Here is a 27,212-nt window from a genome sequence, read left to right as displayed (position 1 = left end):
CGGCCCGAGACCCCTTATACACTTAAAAAGAGGTGGCACTCTGAGAGCAGCGTTCATTCAGCACTGCCTGAGTAAGAAGATTACTTTTGCACTGCTCGTCTATACTCTTTCTCTCTTTAAACATGCAAAGGATGCTAAAGCGTCAGCCGCTCCACCCGAGAATGATTTTATTGCTCTTATGGCTCTGTTATTTGATTGAAGATCAAAAAGTGCAAGGTGAGTGCACTTTTTTCATTCTTTTTTTGCTGTATTTGTTTCTTCTAAATTATTATTTTTTTGACATGCTTTAGATATGAGTCTGGGCTGGAATTCATTTAGAATTAAAGTATTCCTTTAGAATGAAGGGACCTGCTTAAATACAAGACAACTGTAAAGTTTTGTTCTTGGCTCGCGCCTGCATTGGTGTCCTCGAGACAGGTGCGTCCTTACATGCACCATTTTTTAAAAGGGGGAAAAAACATCCAGAATTTACTATGCTAAATTAACAGATGAAAATTGCAACAGAGCATTTTATCGTTATCTAAAATAAATGCACAATATTGTCAAAATTAGAGGACACCGAGATGCATCTTGAAAAAATAATAAAAAATGAATAGCTGATTGTATTATTGTCTAGCAATAATGTGAAAAATGAGTGTTTTGTATAAATGCATATTTAGCACACTCTCAAATCAGCCTTTATGATTAGACATTCGATTGTATTTTTCTCAAATAGTAGGTAGTGAAATTAGACACTGTCTACCTCGTCTGGTTTTCCAAAAATCAGTGGACATAATGAATTTTTAAAAAAATAATGTGTAACATTTTTATGCATTTAATTATTAGAATCGCTTTGCGTATCTGTCATCAAAACGGCACGATCATTTTTGAGAACAAAGTTTGATGAAGCTCGCGTGACTGTATGATTTAATTGGATCGTCTGGCGCGTGGTATCCCCGGCACGAATGCCTAATTTAATACATAAACACGACTAATTCCCCTCAGGGTTGACCCGACAGTTCAAAAAATGTCTAATTCTTATTCTTAGCAACGGATAAACGCGTTTGTGTTGGCAAAAGCAGCGTTTGGAATGCTGCTGTAAGTGTGCTGAAACGTGATGAGCGCAGACAGTTGGCACAGAGCGCTCGAGGAACTGGAGTCTAGACTGCCATGCACATTGTTTAAATAGGTACGAGGCTGTCAATCTGGCACTTACTTCAAGACAATAAATCTCTCTACGGTCTTAACATATTCGACGACAGGAAAAGCATATTCCCGAGCAGACCCGGAGCCCTTGAGTTGTCTGGCCGAAGGCATGCAAGTGTAAAATAGTCGCATCACGTTGGGAAAAATCAGACAAAATACAGCGGGGGAGGGGGAGCAGGAGAGCTCCAGCTAATACAGGCTGCACGTGTTGTGTCTGGGTCATTGGCTTCAGACTTTAATACGACTGGCTCTTTTTTTTTCTACAGCTGGTAACTGCTGGCTACAGCAAGGCAAGAACGGGAGATGTCAGGTCCTCTACATGCCTGGGATGAGTCGAGAGGAATGCTGCCGGAGTGGGAGGCTCGGAACATCTTGGACTGAGGAAGATGTGCCAAACAGCACATTATTCAGGTGGATGATCTTCAATGGCGGGGCTCCAAACTGCATACCTTGTAAAGGTAGAATCCATGTTCGTTTGTTCAGGTGGAAACCTCTAATAGCATATGTTGCTATTATATACGTCATAAAAACATATTACATGCATATTTCAAAAGTATAAATAATAATAATACAAAGTTACTGTGCTTCATTGGTCATGCCCCCATCCTTACTTTAATATAAAGTCAAACAAACATCGATTAGTAATATTAATGTAGAATAAAAATTCAGCGGCTTTACATATCATGTTCCTGTGTGGCTGAATTTTAGAGACATGTGATAATGTGGACTGTGGCCCTGGGAAGAAATGTAAAATGAACAGGAGGAGTAAGCCTCGCTGCGTCTGCGCCCCAGACTGCTCCAACATCACCTGGAAGGGGCCGGTGTGTGGCTCAGATGGGAAAACATACCGAGATGAATGTGCCCTCTTGAAATCCAAATGCAAAGGCCACCCGGATCTGGAGGTGCAGTATCAAGGCAAATGCAAAAGTAGGTAACACACTGCTTCCACACAAAAGTGAAAGATTTTGGGAAACTAGGTCATTGGTTGTGAAAATGAGAAAACCAGGTAAAACAGTATCATTCAGTATTCCCTTCTCATCCTCACAGAGACGTGCCATGATGTCATGTGTCCGGGAAGTTCAACTTGTGTGGTGGACCAGACAAACAATGCATACTGTGTGACGTGCAACCGCATATGCCCAGAGGTCACGTCTCCGGATCAGTATCTTTGTGGCAACGATGGGATTGTTTACGCCAGTGCGTGCCATTTAAGGAGAGCCACGTGCTTGCTTGGTAGATCCATTGGTGTGGCATATGAAGGGAAATGCATCAGTGAGTGTCAACATTTGCCTGTTTCATTTAAATGAGAAAAGTTGAAAATGGTGGAATTTGTTTTCTGTTCAGAGTGCAACAATGGCGAAATCCCAAATTAATTCAGTTCCATTACTTTCGTGACAATCCCAGTTGTGATTATTACTTGCAAAGGAAAGTAATTTTTGTCTAATTGTTTCCTGATGTTGGCTCGTCTTGTGTGTTAACAAACTGACAAACTGAGCGTGACTTGCCAACAGCCTCTCCACAACAACAACATACACGTTTATGAATTTGTATGTACGAAAACACCAGTGTTATCAGTAGAAATTGATGTTTCTTGTCCCCTGTGGTTTTTTAGAGGCCAAGTCATGCAATGATATCCAATGCAGCTTGGGGAAGAAGTGTCTATGGGATTCCAAGATGGGTCGTGGGCGCTGTGCAGTTTGCGTGGAGTCGTGCCCAGAAAGTCGCTCGGAGGAGGCCGTGTGCGCCAGCGACAACACCACATATCCCAGCGAGTGTGCCATGAAGCAGGCCGCTTGCTCTTTGGGGGTTCTCCTGGAGGTTAAGCATTCAGGATCTTGCAACTGTAAGTAATACATCTTAAAAGACAATCCAATGCTGCCCCCAGCAACCACCTCCCCAAAACCTCCCACCCCTCCAAATAGCGCCTCTTTATTCCCTTCCTGCTGCTAAGAGTTAAGCTACAGAAAGGACTTATGAATGGAAGTTCTTTGCATGTCCTCTTTGGCTGGCTTCATTAATTTAGCATTTTCTTGAGAAGTAAAAAAAAAAAAAATGTTTATTTAAAAAAGAACCCACAAAACCAATGGAAATCAATGAATACAATGTAAAAAGATACATATATATATACAAATGTTACAAAGAGCTCTTTCAAGGAGTCCTTTGACATTAATTTTCTTCAGTTAACTAACAAGAAAACACGAGCGGACTAACTTTTGCAGTTAATGACATTTGAATTCTAGTTTAGACTGACCTGTTATTGACCAGCAAGCTGAGTTCATATTTCCCATTTGTTATAGTGTAAAATGTAGAGACTTATATAAACATATCAGCTTGTCAATTCCATATTCATGGTTATCATGTAAGTGTTTTATGAATTATGTTTTTTGTTTAATTTGACTTTGGCTGTAATCAGTTATTTTTAAATGCACTATGACGTAAATAGCTCTGAGGGTTTGAAAAGACATGAATTCTTTTCCTTACGCTCATATAAGGTGATTGTAACATTGGTGCTGTTGTTTAAAAGTTACCTAGACTACCTATTTTGACAGATGGGTCACTAGCTTTGAGAATGGATTGATGAAGCTAGACCTGCCATCAATGAGGGAATACTTACATTCCGATTTGTACTAACGAACGAATCGAATGATCAATGTGAACGAATGGCTTACCTTATTGTTCTTGTGCCTTAAGGTATGTACGTCATTTCAAGGGACCAACTTTATGATCACCTCATGGTTTGAATGACTACAGCATTTTACAGTTTGCAGGACAAGAATATGTTATTAGTAGAGCAATGCTTTCTCAGTCTCTGCTGTTAGACATCTAACTTTAGGTGAATTTGTGTGTGCAGTTCTGCTGTGGTCGTGTTGTCCTATTTGTTTGTGAGGGACTGCATATTTGTTTCATTGCTTTGCCTGTCATTTTTTTCAATGTAATTTCCGGAAATATATATATATATATAAAAAAAATATATACATAAAAAACATACATAACAACAATAAATAAACCAACAACCACGTAGCTACGGTCAGCCGTTGCACAACCTGTGCATCCAAAGTAATGGATTTAAGACACAAAACCAGAAAAAAGCAGCCATTTGTGGAATGCAAGAGCACTTTTTTGGTCTTGATTCAGAAATCTGCCAAACAGACCTGAGCCATTAAAGCTTCTGATCAGCCCCGTCCCATCACACCGCTGACTTCCTTCATTATGTACGTCTAGTTGCATAATTTTGGGAGCCAGTTCACCTGGTTAAGCTGTCAAGTAGCCTAAAACCCACTAGATTGTTAGAGACTTTGGGATAAAGACAAATACTCACGTACATTCTGCGCTGTTGTGGTCTATATTCATGCAACAGCTACCGTGTATTCTCCCATATAGCCATTACTGAAGACCAGGAGGATGATGACGATGAGGAAGACCAGGACTACATGGCTTATATCCAATTATCACCTGTACTGGATGGATAAAGCACCATCAACCAGTGGAACAGTCCTAGGGCAAGGAATCATGTCCACACTGTACATGTGTATGCTAATTTATTTTTCAGAGAAAAAAGAAAGAAGTATACATGTAGTTCAGTCTGCTTGATGTTTATTTATACAGTGTTCTGTTTTATAATTTATACATTTACAGTGTCTGGCATACTTGTCTATCATGTTATTTTGTTTTCCCTTATGTTGTCTTTCCCTTTTCTTTCTTTCTTTTTATTTTTTTATTATGACCGAGAATTATATTTGTCCAAAGAGAAGCAGTGTTATTTATTGTGAGGTAAAATGCTGTCATGTAAAGTGTGTCTTCTGCAAGCTGTAAATTGCATTCCCTGAGCTGTATAAATGCTTATCAGTGTCAATTCTGTATCACAGATGTTTATTTCACACATACATGCATGTCAGCTTGTGAGCTTATTTATTGGAAAAAAAATGGAAACGCATAGGAAAAAATGTCACTCTTTAATGTACATGTATATTTCTGGTTTTGTTTACAGTTCAGTGTCACTGACCAAAGGGATTTTCTTGAACGTTCTTCAATGTTTTTGCGATATGGTGCAGCAGGAAAACATTGAAAATGAGCCGTTTCTCAGATAGGAAACCCCTGACAATTCACTTGTGCAAAATGCCGTCCATCATCAGCAGCAACAATTTGACTTTTCGACGATAGGGCAGAAATTAGCAGTGGGTGATACTTGTTTGAGAAAACTGTGCCATGCAAACTTTGTCTCGTTTTTGCCAATATTCTGCTCTATATTGCTCTTGCAGAGCTAAAGAAAAGGTCATAAAGAGGACTCAGTATCAAAGCATTCACTTTTTCACTTTGTTGTCAAAATGCATTTTTATTTTCAGACATCTCAAGACAAAAAATTCAATTATAAATATATAGTTTTGTATTTTTTATGTAAATGTCATATGTATATACAAAGTTTGATGTATTTGTACAGATATTAAGAGTGAAATCATTAAAAAAAAATACTTATAAATTGCTCAGTGGTGTGGATTTTTTTAAGAATTGAATTTTGCCATTAGTTCATACCATGTACCCATCCATTTTTTAGAAAAGCAAAATAATTGGATTCTAATTCTCATTTTGTATGTAATTAGAGTGTCCTGGCTTCATTGCTTAAGCTTTAAGGCCATTATATAAAAAGTTATTCAACTCATTTTAACTGACATCATGAATCTACTGCTGGAAAACCTGCAGAGCTTTTTTCCCCACAATTCAACTAGTGGGGCTCTGAATTGAACTAAATTTCAACTAAATCAAGCCAAAATATTTACTTATGGACTTAACTTTCAGTTCAGTTCAACTCCCTACAAAGTTTTTAAAGACAAATGGTTCCTCTTGTCTTCACTCAGTTTCTGGTGACAAAAACCAATCACATGCCATCCTACTGATAAAGCTGATATTGCACTGCATTTTGGCTGAAAGGCTCTAGTTTGACCTCACATGATTACGAAATTCACATCATATCAATGAGCCCCTGTAATGCTTTCTGACTCCAAACATTGTTCTTTCCTATTATGCAAAGCTCCTCATAAAGTTGTCTGGTGCACCTTTGCTCTTTTTTTCAGCTCTGTACCTCCTTCAAAATGATCATTTTCAAAGCAATGACTTTTTTTTTTTACATATAGGCCATTTATAAGGGAACAATGTCATGCCCAGACCAATTAGGTTATCTTTGTCACATCAGTGACTCATTCTGACTTTAAGACTTAAAACATGAACCACATTTTAACGATTCCAGGTAATGTAGATTTGTAATGTGACGTAAAATGAACATGGTAAGTGTAGTACCAGAGACTGTGCTAGCAGAGATGACAGAAAAACGTTCACTGCTTTTTCAATTGAACGTCATTTGAAGCAGGCACGTGTTTTACTCATCTGGGCTCATTCCTGGAGGAGCATGAGAGTAAACATATCTAGCTGCGTTCAGTCTTTGAAGCTCAACATTTACCTCATACTCTCATCTCAGAAACATTAACACTAAACTGTCTTCAAGAGGGTTTGAAGGGGGGGAAAAATGAACCACCTGACAAGAAGAATTATTTTCTGAGCATTTCAAAGCACACGGCTAGCACAAACAGCAGCAGTTACTTCAGTAATAATAAGTGCTAAATACTCACACTACTACAGATATTATGTCATTCCAATGAATCTGACTGATGTAACGTCCAGATTCGGTAAAAGGAAGCACAGTAAAACTCAGGCGTTGTAAAGATATAGTTTATTAGATACATAGAGTATATTATTTTTACAGGTCTGTTAAAGATAACACAGACAGGCAGAAACTGGATGTTTACTTGGCCGACCTTCTAGTCCTTTTGTCCCAAGAAAAGTTTGCTCCATATGACTTCACTCTCGGCTTTGGGACCCTCTTTTCTGTTACATCATAACTCCAACCTGTAAAAATAAACAGGCATAGAGCACAGTCAGCCAAGTATATCTTACAGGCTGGATTTGGGAGATGTCCACTATTGCTGATGTGCAGTGTAAACACCAGGGCGGATAAGACAGGGTGAGGATAAATGTGAATCTTTATGCCACAAACACAAACACAACTCCTTTTCAAAGCGGAGCGTCATCTCCCCCAAGAGACATTTTTGGATATGATTCTGACTGGATGATTGTACTGTTTAAAAACTATGGTCACGATGGTGGAAATATGTTTAAATGGATTACCATTCTTCTCAGCGAAAGCGATGGCATCTTCCTTGGTGCTGAATGCCAGCACCATGTTGGACAGGGGGTCTCCCCTGGATTGGGAATAAAAACCACTTCAGACACTGGATTTTATTTGCCAATTAAATAAAGCATGATTTGATGCGCATGATGTGCACTCACGTGGAGGACCAGCCCATCAGTGGGTTTTCCCAGCGCTCCCTGGTGTCAAAATCCATCTTCCACTTTTGAGTATTTTTGACACCAGACTGCATGGCATTGCGGGCAGACACAAAGATACGGACCTTACGGGTCTTTATATGCTCCTCAGGTACGCCAGTCAAAGTTGTGATGTCCTGGCAAAATGAGGGAGACAAAAGAACTGGTAAATTTTGAGTACATAAGGCAAATCTTTTCATCAAAACCTAAGCATTAATGTGTGGTTTGCCAAAAAAAAAAAAGATTCTCATTTGTGCTCTCATAAAAAAGCATAAAAGAAGCTTTGCTGTTCTCACATATTTGCACTATTCCCCGAAGGGCATAAAAGCCCAAATTCTTCTTTTTTGAATGCAGACGCGCACTTGTCTAGACAAGCTAATTTCTCACACTCTCAAAATGCATCGAGACAGTCTATTGTGATCCTCACTGCAGGTCAGAAACCCGGGCTTTCAGGTGTGAAGGTGAAAAGAACTCTGCAAACTTGAAGTAAACAGTACATTAAACTTAAAGTGTCCGCTCGGAGCAGGTGAATCATTCAGGGCATCAGTCTGTCTTTATTGTTGGGCTGAATTTTTCCACTGGCAATGATATGATTCCAGAGTTGTACCCAATGTATTTAAATTGAATTGTTAGAACCCAACAATACTAGGGAAAGTGTAAAGGGAAAAAATTGTAAAAAAAAAAAAAAAAAAAAAAAAAAAAATTCCAATTCTCTAATTATTTATTTATTTATTTATTTATTTTTTAGAGAAAAACACTGTTAAAAAAATACTAAATATACTTTAATTGGTAAATTAATTTTTCATACACAATAAACAAAAAACTGTAAATGGTTTAATGCATGCAATGTAATTATATTGCATTGTGTGTAATTTTACTGTAAAATACAGTGAAATTTGTTTTGGCAATGTGACCACATGACATTTAATTATATTTTATATAAATAGTTTAATTTCTTTGTAATTTAGTTAATATTAATGTACATTAGGATGTTTTTTTTTATTTTGTTGCTTAGTGCATTATTATAGTGTCACGTGTTACCCTGATGGTGTTTTGTCTTTGTGTATGACCCTGTGCACCATCTACATAAAAGTACTAGCCATGTTTTATGTGGCTATTTAATGCACTACCTGAATTATTATCGTGATTATCAGTACAGTTTAAGTTAAAAAGTAGATTTTAATAGTTCCAGAAGATTGGTATATTAATATTATATAATTTATATATGGTTATAAGGTGTAAAATATGCCACTTCATAATACCTGAAACATTGTCACTGGGGCTGGGTGATTTGGCAAAAAAATTCCACTGCTCGCGTCACATCTTTGTCAACACAAAAGAGTATTTATGGTCCTTCACAGAGCGCGTCAGACGTGAGCGGTTAATCACGTATGTCGACATGCAGTTGGATCATTTTTTTCTCTTTACTGTTATCACCGGCATATTGTCAAAGTGTCTAATTCTAACATTTGGTAATATTTCTATTCAAAATCATGATTCTTCGATTTCTAAAAATAAAATCATGGCAAAACATTAAATTTGCCCAGCCCTAATTGTCACCAGATTTTTTGACAAAAATATCCTGGCAAACAAAGCTTTTTTTTCCTAAATGTTTCCCCAAGATCGAATCTTCTTCAAGTCTTTTTTTTCGGATTTCATGAAAATATATTTATACTGTGCTTTCCTCCTGTAGATGCTGCAGAACTGAATTCACTCAACTGCACAGTTTCAAATGAAATATTTTGTTTATGTATAAAGTTAGTTCTGTGTGTCAGTGTTTCTAAACTGTGGTTCAATGAATCTGCAATGCCGTGCCCCCCACAAAAAAGAAAAGAAGAAACAACAATATAACCACTGTATGAACTGAATCGAGATCTTGTGATTTAAAATTCAATCAGGAAATCTGTACTGATTCCAGCCCAAACAAATACCCAGGGTTATATATAGAGTACAAATAATGCTTTAACAGTGATCATGTTTTTTTTTTGTTGCATAAAACGAACAAGAGAGGACTGTTTTAAGAAAGTTATCTGAAAGAGGTGCGTGTAACATGCAGCATGTTCCTAGACTCCAGTGTGGTGTTGCTGAGCTGAAGAAGACTGCTGAAAGCGATAGAGAGTCCAATTCCTTTGGGAATTACCGACCAGCAATGGGAAGTCAGCAACAACACACAGCCAAACCTCCCAGTAAGCAGCCACCCAAGGTTGTGAATCCTACAAGCAGATCCCCTTTCAATGCAGGAACTTCACACATTTCAATGGCCATTACAACTTCAAAGAATCAAATTTTCATCATTGTCTGTCATCTGCCACTTGATTCATTTAAAAGAGGTTCTTTAGCATGAACTGTGCACAAAAGGCTGCCAAACGCTCAGTCTTCACATGACAATTGAGCAGGCTGGGAAGAACATACAGTACCATAAGTTTTATTTTAAGGGGACAAATTTAGTGAAGGGGGAAAATGATCTTAGACTTCATAATGAACAAGACTTTAAACTTTATCAAAGATGACTTAAATTGCTAGCCCTGATCCACACCAGTAACTTAGTGACAACAAAGATTTAGCAAAATGTCAGAACTTTCCATGACGTGTATCTAACCTTAGTATCACATTCAGCTGGCTCGAACATTTAAATGGCAAATATCTCATCATGAAAATTAATCTTTTTGTTGAAAATGTTCAGTGCAAAGGACAGAGAGAAAGGGGTCTCATTCAAAGACACTGCTGAGCAGAATGACAATTAGTCTAAACAGACAGGCGAGACATAATTTCAGTGTGTGAAATTAACAAACCACAATATACATTTCTGGTTGAGAACTGCTGAAGAAAAATATTGTTGTCCTTCCTATTATTAAATAATAATATTATATTATTAGTTGTTCCTTATCTACCCTACCTTCAGCCCGAATAAGATCTTAAAATATTTTTTGGTAAATACTGAAAAAAATCTTGCCATTGTCCTGCAAAATAAGAGGGAAAAATGCAAAAAGAGGGGGGAAAAGTAGTCTAGACTTAGCCTTGCCTGCATACATAAGGACAACAAAAACTACGAGGGTGATCTAAGCAACAGACGAATGCACAATGGCCCACGGACAAAGCGAGCAACTGTGCCTTAAATACGGTGCTTCAAGAAAAAAATAAAAAATTGGCCAGAGAGAGGGACCACAAAGGAAAACACTGCACTTTTCTGCTTGTATGTACAGGAAACAAAATGAGAACTATGAAGTTTGACACTATTCACAAAGCTCTTCAATACCTGTATGTGCAGACAGAATGCCAGGCTTAAGAGCGATGGAGAAAAGACTGGCAAAATCTCCATCACGTGAAAGCGTGTCTATATTTCTGACACCTCTGGCTCCTCTGTGAATAAAGCGCATGGGAGCCCTTTCAGAGTGGCAGACTGTGGGGCCGACTGCTTGAATGAGCCCTGCGTGCAGCTTGGTAGAGCCAAGTGCGGCCGACAAGAATAATACCGAAGTGTAAACAAGAAAGAATTTGCAGTGCGAGAAGAACTACAATTATATATATTTTTTTCCACTTTGTGAGCTCGGAAGTGATTTGTAATTAAATGCTATGAATCTTAAAGTACGCTTGTGCAAACATTAAATTAATAAAATGGGCATTTTTCATTTTGAACTGTCTTTTCAGAAGAGGTTTCTTGATGGTTTTGGTTGAACACGTTGATATTCAGATGTGGAATACAGATCTGTGTTGCCACACATTCAATAGCAGATTCATACACTGATGGCATCTTTCTGCTGTTTCTGACTATAAAAAGAAATACACCAATGACTCGTAATGTAATGTACATGTGTGACCTAAATGTTTTAATCTCAGACAGACAATACATAAAATTGTGGATGGAAAAGTTATTGGAAGGTGGAACCTCTCAAGGACTTCTAAAGGCTGTAGTGTCCATTTGTATATAAATCCAGCTTTCATTTCAGCATATGGAGTTCAGATTTAATAATACTCCTCCATCACTGTTCCAGCACAATCCCTTCAGAATCACTTTGGTTAAATTTGCATGGGGATTAATAACGGGAAAAATAGGGAAAAAATAAAAAAATAAAAAACAGTAAAGATGACCTGGAAATAAAAAAAAAACTTGTGACCAAAAAAACATTATCCTAACAATAAAAAAAATCAAATACTTCCACATACATGCAAATGTACCTTCTGAGTAAAAAACTACTTGTGACCAATAAGAGATGATCCTCACAATAAACATCTGCACATATTTTTGGATCAGAGGAAATCACAGTGCTTTAGATAAAACTGTATTCCTAATAGCCCAGCTGCTTTTTTTTTAGGCAAAAAAAAAAAAAAAATTCTTTCAGTTGCAGACTTGGGTTGAAGGGGTGGGTGAAGAGAAAGAAGTCTGGAAACAGTTAATTTTTACATTTTCTTTGGTGCCACTAGTGGTACAGAAACAACACACTTCAACTCATAAAGTCCAAATATTAGTCCCATCTTATTACTGAATAAGCAATAGGGATGCACAATATGATTGGAACTAGGGCTGTGTATCACCAGCAAAGTCACGATACGATACATATCACGATACAGAGGCCACGATATGATGCGTATCACGATACATGACTGCACTGAATTTTACCTCAGTAGAATTTAGTAGAACAGCTGTTTATGAAACACTGCATACTTTAGGGCCAGTGCTAACTATAAGCAGTTGACCTCTGCAATATGAAGGGACTCCATAACTGTACCACAGTAAAATATAGGTAATGGCATATGTTTAATGTTTACATTGGGCACTCCCCACCAGGTACAACATTCTGATTGTTTGCATTTTGTTTTTAAGCCCATAAATAAAAATTTACACATTAATGTACTCATATTAATATATATAAAAAATAAATCATCTTAACATTGATGGTAGGTTATCATTGCACAAATTAATGCACTCTCTACTTTTTAAAAAAAATAAATAAAAAACAAAAATCACAAAACTAATGCAATCAAACAACAGACACGCTCAGTCACTCACACAGATCACGCTTTGCGTGCAATCAGACATTCAGGAACAAACTTTTTAGCACTGCCCCGCATATTTTTATAAACTATAAATACATTAATCCCTCAAGAGCTACATTAGCTTTCTCAACAAGGAGCTGGTAACATCATTGTTTCTAAAGGAATTAAATCCACAGCTTCACTGTTAATAGAGAAATGCGACAAAACGGAGGTAATTCTTATGTGCACAGCCTCTCTCTCTCTCTTTCGTGTAAATAAACACTTGATGAATTACAATGTTCTATGAATAGAATATTGAAGTGGAGATCGCTAAACTGCAAGCTAACAGGTGTTTTCAGAAAGCAAACGCGTTTATAGTGGACAGAGAGCACGTGCATAGGGTTGCCAGGTTGACAAAGATAAGTAACACGCTTAACAGATATTTCCGTATTGCTCAATGTTCCGGGGATTAAACCTTGTTGTAGCCTATATATTAAGCGCCATTCATTATTTTTTAGAAACCTTGCACTTTTCTACTCAATTTTAAACGGTGTTCTTGTATTCAAATTAACCACTGTCCACTGCTGTGCAAGTGCCACAATATCGATACAGGGCCAGCTGTATCGATACTCGTATTGTCAAATCTCTGTGACGATACATCGTCGTAATGATATTTTGAACACAGCCCTAATTGGAACGTTATCGGCCAATGCCTCATCAGTTTGTTGTTGCCGTGTGTTTTGAGTTTGTTTCTGCCGCATGTTTTGAGTTCAAGCTCCGTCAATTCTTTACTATTTTTCAATCTTAAAATAAATTTTATACACCATCATTTTGGTTGCATCACTATTAGATTACAGCCCATTAGCATCACTAGCGCGGTTGCCGCTTATCTTGCTCACATTGCTTACACTCCATTCTTTTATTTACTGTTATTTGCTTTAAATGGCAGATTTGTGTCTACCTTTGAGTGCAGGTGAGGACACTTTCGAACTGGAGGCCGTGAAGAAGCAGATCCACGACCGCAATCCGCTTCGCTCCCCTACGCGAGACGGAATGCGATGTCGTGATCGTCAGAGACTCCATAGTCCGGCATGTCCGTGCTGCCCTAGCTAAAGTGCACACTCACTATTTTCTTGGGTGCTCGTGTTTTCGATGTTTCTGTGCAGATACCCGCTATCCTATAGGGTGACGAGAGCATTGGTGCTGTTGTGCTGCACGTGGGCGTGAATGACACCAAGCTGCGGCAGACAGAAACTCTGAAGAGGGCCTTCAGGAGCCTGATTGAGACTACGCAGCACATCGCCTGCGAAGAGGATCATCGTGTCAGGACCACTTCCCATGCATTGACGAGGACACAAAAGGTTCAGTAGACTGTTTGCTTTAAACGAATGGTTTTTGTCATGGTGTAAAGAACAGAAACTGCTCTTTGTTAACAATTGGAATCTTTTCTGGGAGCGACTTAGCCTTTTTCATGCTGATGGTCTGCACCGCAGCAGAGACTGAGCAGAACTCCTGTCGGACAACATCTCCAGGATGCTACGCTCCATATGACTAGTAAGTCAAAGCTCAAATAAATGCGATGATGGCTTATGTTTTACCCACTTAAATGATAAAAGTACAGTGGGGAAAATATTTATTTGATCCCCTGCTGATTTTGTAAGTTTGCCCACTTACAAACCATAACCATAAAATCCAGAAAAAAACAGATTATATAAAGGTTAGAAATTGATTTGCATTTCAGTGAATGAAATAAGTATTTGATCCCCAAGCAAAACATGACTTAGTACTTGGTGCAGAAACCCTTGTTGGTAAGCACAGAGGTAAGACTTTTCTTGTAGTTGGTCACCAGGTTTGCACACATCTCAGGAGGGATTTTGATCCACTCCTCTTTACAGAACCTCTCTAAATCCTTAAGGTTTCTTGGCTTTCATTTGGCAACTCAAAGTTTCAGCTCCCTCCACAGATTTTCTATAGGATTGAGGTCTGGAGACTGGCTAGGCCACTCCATGACCTTAATGTGCTTCTTCTTAAGCCACCCCTTTGTTGCCTTGGTGGTATATTTTGGGTCATTGTCATGCTGGAAGACCCATCCATAACCCATCTTCAGTGTTCTGGCTGAGGGAAGGAGGTTCTCGTTTAAGATTTTACAGTACAGGGCCCCGTCCATTTGCCCCTCAATGCAGTGAAGTCGTTCTGTATCATTAGCAGAAAAACAGCCCCAATGCATAATGTTTCCACCACCATGCTTGACTATAAGGATGGTGTTCTTGGGGAGGCATTTCTCTCCCTCCAAACACAATGAGTCAAGTTAATGCCAAAGAGTTCAATTTTGGTCTCATCTGACCACAGCACTTTCTCCCAAGCCTTCTCTGAATCATTTAGATTTTCATTGGCAAACTTTAAATGGACCTGTACATGTGCCCTCTTGAGCAGGGGGACCTTGCGGGTGCTGCAGGATTTCAGCCCATTGCAGCTTAGTGTGTTACCAATGGTTTGCTTGGTAACTGTGGTCCAAAATGCCTTAAGATCATTAACAAGCTCAGCCAGTGTAGTTCAGGGCTGATACCTCACTTTTTATTATCATCCTTACCCCAAGAGGCGAGATCTTTCATGGAGCTCCAGACCAAGGCAGATTGATGGTTGTTTACTTCCATTTCCGAATAATCGCACCAACAGTTGTCTCCTTCTCACCAGGCTTCTTGCTGATGGTCTTGTAGCCCATTCCAGCCTTGTGCAGATCTACAATCCTGTCTCTAAAATCCTTGGACAGCTCTTTGGTCTTGCCCACGGTGGTGGGAGAGGTTGGAATGGAAGATACAGATTGTGTGGACAGGTGTCTTATACCCCTAATGAGCAGACATCAGGAGTAACAACTTAAAGTGACAGGACTAATTTGTGTTCCACATGGGCACATAAACAATCTTTGGGAGCCAGAATTCTTGCTGGTTGGTAGGGGATCAAATACTTATTTCACTCACTGAAGTGCAAATAAATTTCTAGCCTTTATATAATGTGTTTTTTCTGGATTTTTTGGTTGATATTCTGTATCTATCCGTTAAAATAAACCTACCATTACAATTACAGACCCTTCATTTCTTTGTAAGTGGGCAAACTAACAAAATCAGCAGGGGATCAAATAAATATTTTTTTCTGACTGAGCCTGGTTTCTCCCAAGGTTTTTTTCTCCATTCTGTCACCAATGAAGTTTTGGTTCCTTGCCGCTGTCGCCTCTGGTTTGCTTAGTTGGGGATACTTAATATCCAGCGATATCATCAACTTGATGATACGATTTAAACTGAACTGAGCTGGATGATGACATCACTGAATTCAATGATCAACTGCCTTTAACTGAAAATTGAGTGTTTACTATTGTCATTTTGCATTATTGACACACTATTTAATATTGTAAAGTTGCTTTGACACCATCTGTATTGTTAAAAGCGCTACATAAATAAAGGTGACTTGACTAGACAAAACTATACAGGTATTTAAGGGCAGGCTTTAAGATGGTTTAGATCCTACTTTTCCGATCGTTATCACTTTGTCTATTTAAATGGGAAATCATGTCAATTAAATCCAGTTAAGTATGGAGTGCCGCAAAGATCTGTCTTAGGCCCTCTGCTGTTTTCATTATACATGATGCCCCTTGGTAATATTATTAGAAAATACGGAATTAGTTTCCATTGTTATGCTGATGATACTCAACTATATATTTCAACAAGACCAGAGGAAACTTCTAAATTATCCAAGCTAACAGAGAGTGTTAAAAATGTAATTTTCTCCTATTAAATTCGGATAAGAGAGATTACTTATTGGACAAAATAACAGTACACAGAATCTAGTGAATCGTGATATTTATAAAAGAAACCGTGATATATTTTTTCCAAATATTTATTTATTTATTCCAAATATATTATATATATATATAAAACTGCTTTTCAATCACTTTAAAGTCTGAATCAAAATACACAGATTCATTTAAATCAGTGCACACATAAACATATAAATACAAAAACACACACCATTTTATATATATATATATATATATATATATATATATATATATAGGATATATATATATATATATATATATATATAGGTATATCAAAATATATATAAATAATTGGTTGTCTTGCTAATCTTTAATCAAAATTTGAACATTTGCTTCCGCTCTGAAATGGCATTCCTTCTCTGATGACGTCAGTTTGACGGCTTGGGCAGAATATCTTTATAAACACACCCCTCCAACTGTTAGGTTGCTATGAGTGAGAGACAGAGAGGAGGAGCGCAAACATAAAACCATGCCCTCTATTCAATATTCCGTTTCAGCTGGAAATACGTCACTACTCTGAAATAAAGTCGACAGCAACTTCCGGTTCATGCAGACTTTAAATTAAGTAACAACTCTACAGGAAACCTCTTTAGACAAATCTCTTTATGTCATGAACCATGGAAAGTCATGAATGAGCAACTTTCTAAATGTAACACCAATTACAACTAATGAAAAATAATAAATGAGTCACAGCTCATATATAATTATTACTAGAGACCAATCAGCTACATTAGTATTCATATTATTAGACAATGAGCAGTAGGGAAAATGCATTGAGCCAATTTGAAGTGAGGAACACAGTGTGCAATATACAGCCAGTTCAAGTCTCCTTCCTCTGCCACACAAAGGTGCTGTCGGGCACTTTGAAGGTTACTTTCTAAAGTGTTAAGCAAATGAAATACCATTTAGTGACTAATGCACAAAGCCTCTTGTCAGATCCTCTTCAAAGAGCCATGTCCTTTGACCTACTTGCTGGCCTTGTTTTTTTTTTTCTTCGGACAAGCACCTGGTATGAGGGGACAACTAGACAAAACAGACACTTGAGATGAACACTGAAGGGAAAGAGGGGGAAGGAGGAGGAGGACAGAATCACGGCTGGATCATGAATTCAGTCTAGCTTGGAGCTCACTGGCACAATGATGCATGTTTGACAACTACTTCAACATGTTCATTCAATTCACAGCTCTGGCTAGACAGAATGCCTCATGCTTGCAATTAGGTATAATTTCACTGCTGTTTGCATTTATTTTCATATGCAGGATGGTTTGCAAAACATTTCAATATACATGCAAATATATGGACTTTCAATAAATTACTCTATGTAATTTCTACATTACTACCAGCACAGCAGCAAACAAAATGGCAAAATAATGACATAAGGAAACAGGCTTTCCGAACACTATCCCCTGTCTGACACCAAGCAGACTCCATCCTAAACTCACACCATTGGTTGTACCACTGTTGTGGCTTTGGGCTGATCAAGATGCTCAAACAAACAATGTAATGTTTCATTGCACCACAGAGCCACACTGATTATGCTTTTAAGAGAAATACGAATGGCTTACTTATAAATGTCTCTTCATATTAAATTATAATAGGATACATTATTTTTTACAATAATAAAAAAAGTGCACAAAAAAGTGCTTTATAAAGGGGTTTCACAAGCAGCTAAGGTCCTCTTGCAGTTCATTCAGAAAGCTCATATGAGCTCGTCCACGGCTCAGACATTCCGTGTGAAGCTCTGTGTCACTGGCCAGCCATGCAGGCTTTCTCATGGCCCAGCATGCATTACTATTCAAAATGTAATTACTAACAAAAGTCAGTGCTGGCACCAGAGGGAGAAAGCGCCCAGACTCTGCCACAATCACGCAGGACCTTAATTACCGTCATTTGCAATGCCACACATTTGACTGCACTGCAAAGTGGCACATTTGCAAGCACTTTCACTAGAGCTCAAGATTTTCTTTATTTTTCTCCTTTTCAAAATTAGATGTTTAAAAATAATTTAAGAATGCTATTATAAATTCATTTTCAAAGGTACTTGAAATCATAGAATAATTAGTTGCAAAACAACTTTTGCACCTCCATAATAAAAAATAATCAAAGTTGTAATTGGCATAACTGAAATCATAATAAATAAATAACCTTTTGTTTATGAAAAAACAAAAAAATAAATAAATAAATAAATAAATAATTCTATTTAATTCAATAAAGTGGTATAGGCAAAAAATAAAAAATAAAAAATAAATAACCTTTTGTTTATGGGTAAACAACCCAATGTTGAACCTTAGAAAACAAAGTATCAAATTTGAAACTAGGGCTGTGCAAAAAATCGAATGCGAATGCGAAACTAGTCCAAAACTAGCCCAATCGCGTTTCCAGGAGGTTCCCCGATAAAAATTGCATCCCGGGATTAAAATATAAGTTTTTTGGCAGGGTTCACTTGGTAAAATTCGCATTTTAGGGGCTAAATACCACGTTATAGGTATTGGGGTCGCTTCAACCCGCGGACATGAAAAACAACCACAGACTTGGCAACACTGGTTGGCATTTACTACACAGAGCCGTAATTCACTGACAATCTACACAAAATCAATTTTAAAACCGCAGGAGATTCTTTGTCGATTTTGAAAGCGATTTTGTGTAGCTTGTCGGTGGACTACACGGTTCTGTGTAGTAAATGCAGCTCCACCTGAACCAGTGTTGCCAAGTCTGCGGTTGTTTTTAATGTCCGCGGTTGAAGCGACCCCAATACCAATAACGTGATATTTAGCCCCTAAAATGCGAATTTTAGCGAGGGAACCCTGCCAAAAAACATATATTTTAACCCCGGGATGAAATTTTTAACGGGGAACCTCCTGGAAGACGCGATTGGGCTAGTTTTGAGAAGCAACTGGGCAGGATTTGTTGTGAAAACCTGGCAACCCTGATCTTTACGTACGTGCTGGAGATATACTACTAATTACAGGAGTGTCTTTACTGATGAGATGCGCAAAAACACATCATCAGTCTACAACCCTCTACATTGCGAGTAAATCACTCGCATATGCGACTAAAGCTTCACCTGGGCGACTAAAAGATGTCTAACACTAGCCAATAGGTAATAAATTCTCAGATTTTACTCACCAGTGTGTGAGTTGTAGGCTAAGTGAAAGCTTAGAACATATATATTTTTACTCGCCGAACACTCTGCCTAAGACCTGCAGAGTTTCATCTGTCAAGTGATCTGTGATATTAATCAGTTCATATGAATGGATTTAATGTACCGTAAACTCTAATGTGAAGGCGCATAAATCACCATCACTTTCTCTCACACACACACACGCAGAGAGAGAGAGAGAGAGAGTGAATTGATGCACTACATTTAAACAATATTCCTTGTGTTTTCCTGTCAAAATAACAGCTTTCCTTTGGAATTCTTCAGCTTTCTTTAACGCGTACGATCACACCATAGACAGGATCACACCCGTGTGATTAGAACTTTCAGTGCGTCACGTCATCAACTGTTGAATTTAAATCCGCTTTCGCCGCCGCAGAGCCAGATCGGACGCGCTGAGCGCTTGTCATATCACATATTCAGTGTTTTCAACCATATAATGCTTATTTTAAGTTTAAAACATTTTAATAGACATAAGTACTAACAAAAACCATACATTTACAGTTTGTAAAATACACGCTGATGTCTATGGAAACGGAAATAATGATCCTTACAAATATAATCTGATGACATGTTTTTATTGATATCATATACAGATTGTGTAGGTAACTTATTTTTTTATTTTTTACATAAACACTGAATGACCAAAAAAGCACCACCACCAGTCCTAAGTTTAGTTAAAATAACTAATATGCATTCATATATGGTTATCAAGTTTTAATTCAAATAACTAAAGTTCTATCAGTAAATGATACTTGATTATCATAATTGACTGACCGATGTTAAGAGTGTACTTTCATATTTAAAAAGCTGTGCCATTTTACAAACATATATATATATATATATACACATAATCCACTAACATACAATGTCATGCACCAGTCACTTTGTGCAGCATTGGTCTGCTCACTACCTCATTCACCATGGAACTGACGTCATTCTACCTCCTCATCAGTCAGTTTAAATAAAATAACTGCTCTTGAGCCCTTTGTCACTTTAATCAGACTGAATAAGCTTTTTTTATGCACTAAAAAATCTTTTTATCTGCACTGTTTGTTCACTGGTTTGCACTCTATCTGCCATGTGCCTTGCACTGCTTTTATTTAACCATATTTTTTATTTTTATTTTTTTTCTGTCTTTTTTTTTACATTCCCTTATTGTATAGTTTTATCTTATATTTTATATTTGATCTAGATTTTAGGCTCTACTGTTAGTGTTATCTGTATGCACTGGGGGTCTGAGAGTAACGCAATTTCGATTCTCTGTATGTATGTACTGTACATGTGGAAGAATTGACAATAAAGCAGACTTGACTTGACTTTATATGTGTGTGTGTATGTGTGTGTATATATATATATATATATATATATATATATATTATATATATATATATATGTATATATATATATGTGTGTGTGTGTGTGTGTGTGTATGTATATATATATATATATATTATATATATATATATATATATATATATATATATATATATATATATATATATATATATATATAGCAGTCTGCCAAGCAAATAAAAAATTTACTAGCCAATGGCGAGTCAATCGCCAAGGTGTCTGTAGAGTGTTGGTCTATACAATTTTCTGTTTATCAATCAACAAGCAATATTTACAATAATAGTTTTATGTATTTTATTGCTGATTTTAGTATAATAAATGTGTGTTACTCAAAAGCTTTTTTAAAAACCCATTTTGTGGCCATATGATGCACCATAAATTTATATTTGAGATAACCAAAAATCTAAAAGCTTTTTTTTTTTACCAAACACTTACTAAAGCTGTCAGTGCTGAATTCAGTGCTTTTTGTGATGCTTTCTCTCTTCCACATTCTTCCTGGTCAACCTGTCTCCACATTTCAGTGATAAATTACAGGGAAACCCATGAAATTAGAGTTCCAAAGAAATGTCTTGTAGAATTTATTCAGGGTCAAATAGAAAAACACATCCAGGTGACCCAATATAAATTCTACAAGCCATTCTGAGATGTCAAGACATTCACCTCAGATCACTGAGGACCTGCACATCAACTTCACTGTACAGTTCTGCAGAAAAAAATCCCTAACTTGTAACCCTGGAAAAGATGCTATCAGTTCAGACCAGGGCTGGCAAAATTTTCTAAATCCCGGTAGCACAAAATGAATTTAACTAGCCCCGGGGAAGAAAAAAAAAAAAAAAAAAAAACACACATCAGCTGACCTTCACTGTGGACAAATAAGCTTGATCGAAAAGCATACAGGCTAGCAGTAGCATATAGGGATGTAATGATTCACTCAACTCATGATGCCATACCATTCACAAAACTGATTTCTCAATACGATTTTCTCACAAAAAAACAAAATGAGATTAAAGATAAATTATAAATTAAAAGGAGTCCTTTTATTATCTCTCAGACAAAATGCTGCACATTTATTTGTTAAATAAATGTCAAATAATAAAACTGTTTAAATAAAAAAAAATCCCAAATTAAATAAATAAATAAATAATATAAATAAAAGAAAACTTTTCATTTAAACAAAACTAAGGCACGTGCACATTTCTTGACAGTCTGTGCTTCCACCCGCCCTTTTTGACTTTAGATATGCTTTCATATATGCCGTTTGGAATGCAGTACTATTAGATGCACGAAAGTCGCGCACTGACAGACTTTCACGTGCGCTACTGTATGTTTGTTGTCCTGAAGCTCAATTGCGGCTGCGGTTAAATGCACTTGCATTTTCGAATACAAAACATCTGATATCGAAATAGATCTGTCCATTAGTGTGAAATGCAGCCTGTTAAAGCACTGACTAGGATCTCATCAGTAATAATCAAACGGCAATAATGCTGAGGAAAAAAAAAAAATTTCACTATTGTCTGTAAACTTTCAGACACTTAAATAACACTTATTTTAAATAAGTAATTGTTTTAAAAAATACCCTGCTGTGCCTAAAAAAAAAAAAAAAAAAAAATAATAATTTTGCAAAAAAAAAAATTTGATATAAAATGTATAAGAATGTGACACATCGTGGTGTTGAGTTGATAATGATAATCGTAACTGAATTGAATTGTAAAATCAGTGAAGATTCACACCCCTATTTTTAAGATGGCAGTACTGACATACAGAGATTCCAACTATAAACAAAAGCATGTAACTGGAATTTTGTTTAAGATGTAAAGTTGTAAAGATGTATTTGCACAATTGGGTAGATCAAGAATCGTTTTGGAATCGAATCGTGACTCCCAGAATCGGAATCGGATCGTGAAGTCTTGGATCGGATCGTGAAGTGCCTGAAGATTCCAACCCCTAATAGATGTACAGGATGTATTACAACATTGTGATGCATCGATGCATCCTTAATCGTAAACGAATTGAATCCTGGGCCTCTGAATCGTAATCGAATCGAATCGAATCGAATCGTGAGATACCCATAGATTCCCACCCCTAGTCTGACTTTAGCTTTGTGGAACTATACTACATAAAACATCTGAATGAAACAAAAACAGCCGACAGGCTGAATGAGACGCAAATGTTACTCTCTGAATGTAATTTTTGCGTGTAATTTTGGCTGTCTTAAAAATATAAATATAAGAGATGCGAAAGAGGAGTCAATTCAGTGTTTATGTGCTGTCTTAAAAATATAAATATATATAAATAAATACAAAATATTCACAAGTAGTGTTGTCAAAAGACCCGGTACTTCGGTACCAAGTCGGTACTAAAAAAACCAAAATGTTAAGTACCAGTGGTACTGAGTACCCGGTCAACCCGGTTCTTGGTGCGCTATCCAAAAGGTGCGCAGATGCGCTCTCTTTATAAAAGCACTGAGACATGGCAACCTCAAAAGGAGGGAACCCGGCAAACTAATAAAACACTTTAAAGACAGACACCCATATCAAATTAACGAGTTCAAGCAGGTAAGTTACACAGTTTCCCATACATTGGGAAATAGCCTATCAATATTGACAACAAACAGATTTTCCAAAAAGATTTGACTGTTGAATAAACATGAGCACTGCACGTGTCAAAGTCTAAACCCAGTGCGGGTGTTTTTATATCACTGTATTTCTGAAGAAAACCGACTGTTTTCAGAAAATTATGGATGTCTTTTTCATTTAATCTTGCCTGTAATACCCGAGAAGCATTTGTGAGCGCAGGCTCAGCGCTTATTTGATTACAGCTGTTATCGGGGAAACCTCTCTCTCTTGCGCTCTACAAGCACCTCCTGCTGGCAGAGAATGAATTTGCATATGCTGCTGTGGGAAACACCGCTTCTGTTATGAATACTATGAAATATTTTAATTTGAATGTCGGATTGAAATGAACGCTTTTATTGGAGTAGTTAATCGTTAGCATAAGCGCGGCTAAAGCTAATATAATGAGCATCAGTATTAAGTTTCTTTATTAACCATTTAATGCTCCTATAACTTTTATTAGGGTAAAAAAACTGGATGACATGATGATATTTACTATTTTTACACACCAGAGGCTTTTTAATAAATTGTGAATCTAAAATATACGTGTCAGAAAATGTACAAATGGTTAACATTGTTTGTGTCATATCAGTCAGAAAAGCAGTTCTGGGCTTTTTTTATTTTATTTTTTTAGCTAACTTTGTTGTTATTCTTGGCTTTAAAATGAAATATGTACACAGTTTGGATTAAATGAAAGTATAGTCAAATTTTTTAATTTGCATGTTTTTGTGTTTTCCTTTGGTACCGAGAACCGTGGATTTTCACTGGTATTGGTATCGAATACAGAAATTTTGGTACCATGACAACACTATTCACAAGTTAAATTGTAAATCTTGTGTAAGAGTTACATTATCACAAATTACATTTAAAACATATATGAATATCTCCTATAAAAAGGCTCTCTAAAATGAAAATGAATAAGAAAAAGACAGGTAGTCCTTGCTACAACCAAATATCTCGCTCAATGGGCACAGCTTGCCTGAGAACAACAATGAAAGCTCTGTGGCCAATTATAAAAGGACAGCGGCCGTGTTCCTGTGAGCCTGCTACTGTCAGACTGTTTTCCCCCCATTTTTCTTTCAATCCCCTCATTTTGGGGGGCCCTTTTGCAGCTTTACTTTAGAGTGGCTCCAACTATTAAATGAGAGCCCTCAACCAGACGGGGTGTACTTGCCCGCTCAGACACAATCAGAGATAGTCTGAGTCCACCCAAACACCCCACTCTGCCAAACCCGGCCCACACATTCAAGCCAGCTGAGTGTCTGAAGTCTCATAGGTAAACAAGGTCATTATTGTCTCACAAGGACATGGGAAAAAAAAGAAAAGAAAAAAAAAAAAGATTAGATTTCATTTCAGTATAGATGGATTTTATGAAGGTCATTTTTTGAGAATATTTTGAACTGTACAAAGCATGCTATCATTCATAAAAAAATATATTTGTAATATATATATTAATATTAAAAACAATTTAATATTAAAATATACATTAAAAATATATGCATTAAAACACTAAAAATATTTACATACCAAAAGATCTATGCCTTTTTGATTATTCAGTCAGTTTTTTTATTATTTTTAACTTTTAACTTTCAATTTTACATAATTACAAAAGCATAAGAGAATCGTGACCCGGTACAAACACAGTTCAAAAACAGCACAAGCACAGCCAATGTTCATACCAGTTTCTCATTCACAGTGATGAGCTGGGATCCCTGTCCCTGTTGTTCTGCCAGCCTCCATCCTGACGTGCTTATTGACCTGCAAAACAGGAAGATGAATAAAAAAAAAAAATAGAGATAACAAGCAGACACACACAAAAGAATTTGTAGTTAGGTACAAACAACGGCATAGTAAAGTGTTTTGATGGAGGAGGATGTGTGTCAAGAGACAGGAGAGAGGAAGGCACACATCTCTCTCTTCGGTCCCCATTAATTCTGCCTACTGAGCTTCTATATGCCAGTTAGAAACAAACATCCACTGGTGTCGTCCTGCCAGTCTACAGTCGCAGCCATTGAAATTAAATAGTAACTGGTCTGTCATAAACAAACAATAATTCTGAATGGCTAGCGATAGAAGCGTTCACTGATCTCTCATTTTGATTTTAAGTGAATGGCACACAGCCGGCAGGTGAGGAAATATAAAACTGTTTTTAAATTTAGATTCAAATTACTGATTCTCTGACAGGAGACCACAATCCCTCCTGTCAAATTGAATATTCAATAAACACAAGCAGAGTGAATTTCTACGTAAATTGTTCAGAATTGTGTTCCTATGTAAACTGGTGTGTTGGATCGGATGCAACATAAACATTTACATAAAGAGTTTTACAAACAATTTAAACAGAAATGAGCTCTGCTTTTGTTTCATGAATAAGGCACGATGTGTTATCCAAACAAAAGACCTATGTTTATAACCTAAATTTAACTTTAGCAAATGAGTTTATGGAAAAAAACGAAAACCTCTGGAAAAAAAAATGACTTTGCCAAATTATACAGAAAGTGGAACATGCTATATGAGAGCAGACCCTGTGTGTATTTTAAATTGATCATCTGACAAATTTATATCAGCATTGTGCATACAAAACATATTTGAACTTTTGCCACATTTGACTGAAAATCAAGAGCAGAGAGATGAGGGCCAGAGTCAAACCCACATATCCCATAAGCATGACAGCTCAACTTGCTTGAGGACACGCACAGGCCAAAACACCACCACAGAATTACATTACTCTTGAAAGCTGAATATTATTTTGGTCATATATTTATTTCCAGTGTGCCTTTCATTGAAGCTTTAAAAACTAATAAGCAATGTCTTATAATCATAGGATGCAGATTCTGCACATTTCAATTGTTTTGTGTTACATAACATCAGTTAGGGCCTGTGCCTGATGGGTCTGATCATTACATCATTACAGTAGAAAAGCTCAAGTCTAAAGCTGGAACTGAGTGAATGGGGAATAGAGTAAAACGTTACAGTAAATTAGTTCCAACACGCGCAAACTAAACACAGTAACGTTAGTTTGTCCGTCTAAGTATCCGGCGATGTCATGTAAGCATTAGCTTGCAAAATTCAGAACTTCTATAACAGATAAGGAAAAAAATATGTATTGTAATAATCCAAAGGTGAACCTATCCGAGATTCACCTTTCAACCTAATGAATAGTCTGTATTTTCAGCCTTCTTTCATAAAGAAGGTCACCTTCACACAAACCGCTAACTTACATATTCAGTTAGAATCACACTAACATATGACACTACGTTACTCAGAGGAATCAGGACTGTATTTATCACTAATGTTTGTCAGTTTTATTTATAAATGACTAACATAACACGGTACTCGCGTAACAACCTCTCACATCCTCTAGCGGGACAATATTCTCTGTTAGTGTGCGTCACACAGATATCTTTTAAGAGAGAACCAATAGATGACAATCTGGCTATGTTAGTTAGCTAACCGGCTAACAGTGTAACTCTAAACAAATAAACAAACAGACCGAGCATTGTTTCTTTACACGTAAATATACAAACACAAAGCGATCATTTGAATGTCTAGTTAATAAGTTACCTGGCAGGATTCACAAATGTTTTTGTGACCGAGTTAAGAGAGAGAATTCGGCTTAATCCAAAGAATGACATTGAAGACGCCATGTTGACATGGACTGTGCGGCGTACGGCAACACGCAGCGTCCAAACTCAAGCAGTGCGTAAGCTGTTTCCCTTCT

General features: G+C 37.1%; 2 protein-coding genes across 3 annotated transcripts; one reads left to right on the top strand and one right to left on the bottom strand.

Annotated features, from left to right (window-relative positions):
- Window positions 1–18: 18 nt before the first annotated feature.
- LOC109087101 (follistatin-A-like) lies at window positions 19–6,291 on the top strand. Of its 2 annotated transcripts, none has more exons than XM_042756592.1 (6): window positions 19–216; window positions 1,452–1,643; window positions 1,894–2,112; window positions 2,233–2,457; window positions 2,798–3,028; window positions 4,544–6,291. In XM_042756592.1, exons 1-6 carry the CDS (start codon window positions 123–125, stop codon window positions 4,564–4,566), a joined length of 984 nt encoding a protein of 327 aa, XP_042612526.1. In that variant the 5' UTR covers window positions 19–122; the 3' UTR covers window positions 4,567–6,291. The 2 variants fall into 2 exon arrangements, with proteins under 2 accessions (XP_042612526.1, XP_042612524.1); XM_042756590.1 differs by having other exon boundaries at window positions 4,567–6,289.
- Window positions 6,292–6,890: 599 nt separating this feature from the next.
- LOC109087118 (NADH dehydrogenase [ubiquinone] iron-sulfur protein 4, mitochondrial-like) lies at window positions 6,891–27,212 on the bottom strand. The gene is made up of 5 exons (XM_042756593.1): window positions 27,056–27,212; window positions 25,171–25,249; window positions 7,525–7,697; window positions 7,363–7,436; window positions 6,891–7,083 (listed from the first exon to the last, which is right to left on the bottom strand). Exons 1-5 carry the CDS (start codon window positions 27,136–27,138, stop codon window positions 6,980–6,982), a joined length of 513 nt encoding a protein of 170 aa, XP_042612527.1. The 5' UTR covers window positions 27,139–27,212; the 3' UTR covers window positions 6,891–6,979.

The sequence above is a fragment of the Cyprinus carpio genome, chromosome A5 (assembly GCF_018340385.1).
Source record: "Cyprinus carpio isolate SPL01 chromosome A5, ASM1834038v1, whole genome shotgun sequence".
Lineage (NCBI taxonomy): Eukaryota > Metazoa > Chordata > Actinopteri > Cypriniformes > Cyprinidae > Cyprinus > Cyprinus carpio.
This window is presented reverse-complemented; position numbering and strand designations above follow the sequence as displayed.

Coding starts and splice junctions, on each gene's coding strand:
- LOC109087118 (XM_042756593.1), bottom strand. CDS start 27,138: ATGGCGTCTTCAATGTCATTCTTTGGATTAAGCCGAATTCTCTCTCTT. Junction 25,250..27,055: donor ACATTTGTGAATCCTGCCAG/GTAACTTATTAA, acceptor CCTGTTTTGCAG/GTCAATAAGCACGTCAGGAT. Junction 7,437..7,524: donor CTGATGGGCTGGTCCTCCAC/GTGAGTGCACAT, acceptor TTCCCAATCCAG/GGGAGACCCCCTGTCCAACA.
- LOC109087101 (XM_042756590.1), top strand. CDS start 123: ATGCAAAGGATGCTAAAGCGTCAGCCGCTCCACCCGAGAATGATTTTA. Junction 1,644..1,893: donor AAACTGCATACCTTGTAAAG/GTAGAATCCATG, acceptor GCTGAATTTTAG/AGACATGTGATAATGTGGAC. Junction 3,029..4,566: donor GCATTCAGGATCTTGCAACT/GTAAGTAATACA, acceptor TCTCCCATATAG/CCATTACTGAAGACCAGGAG.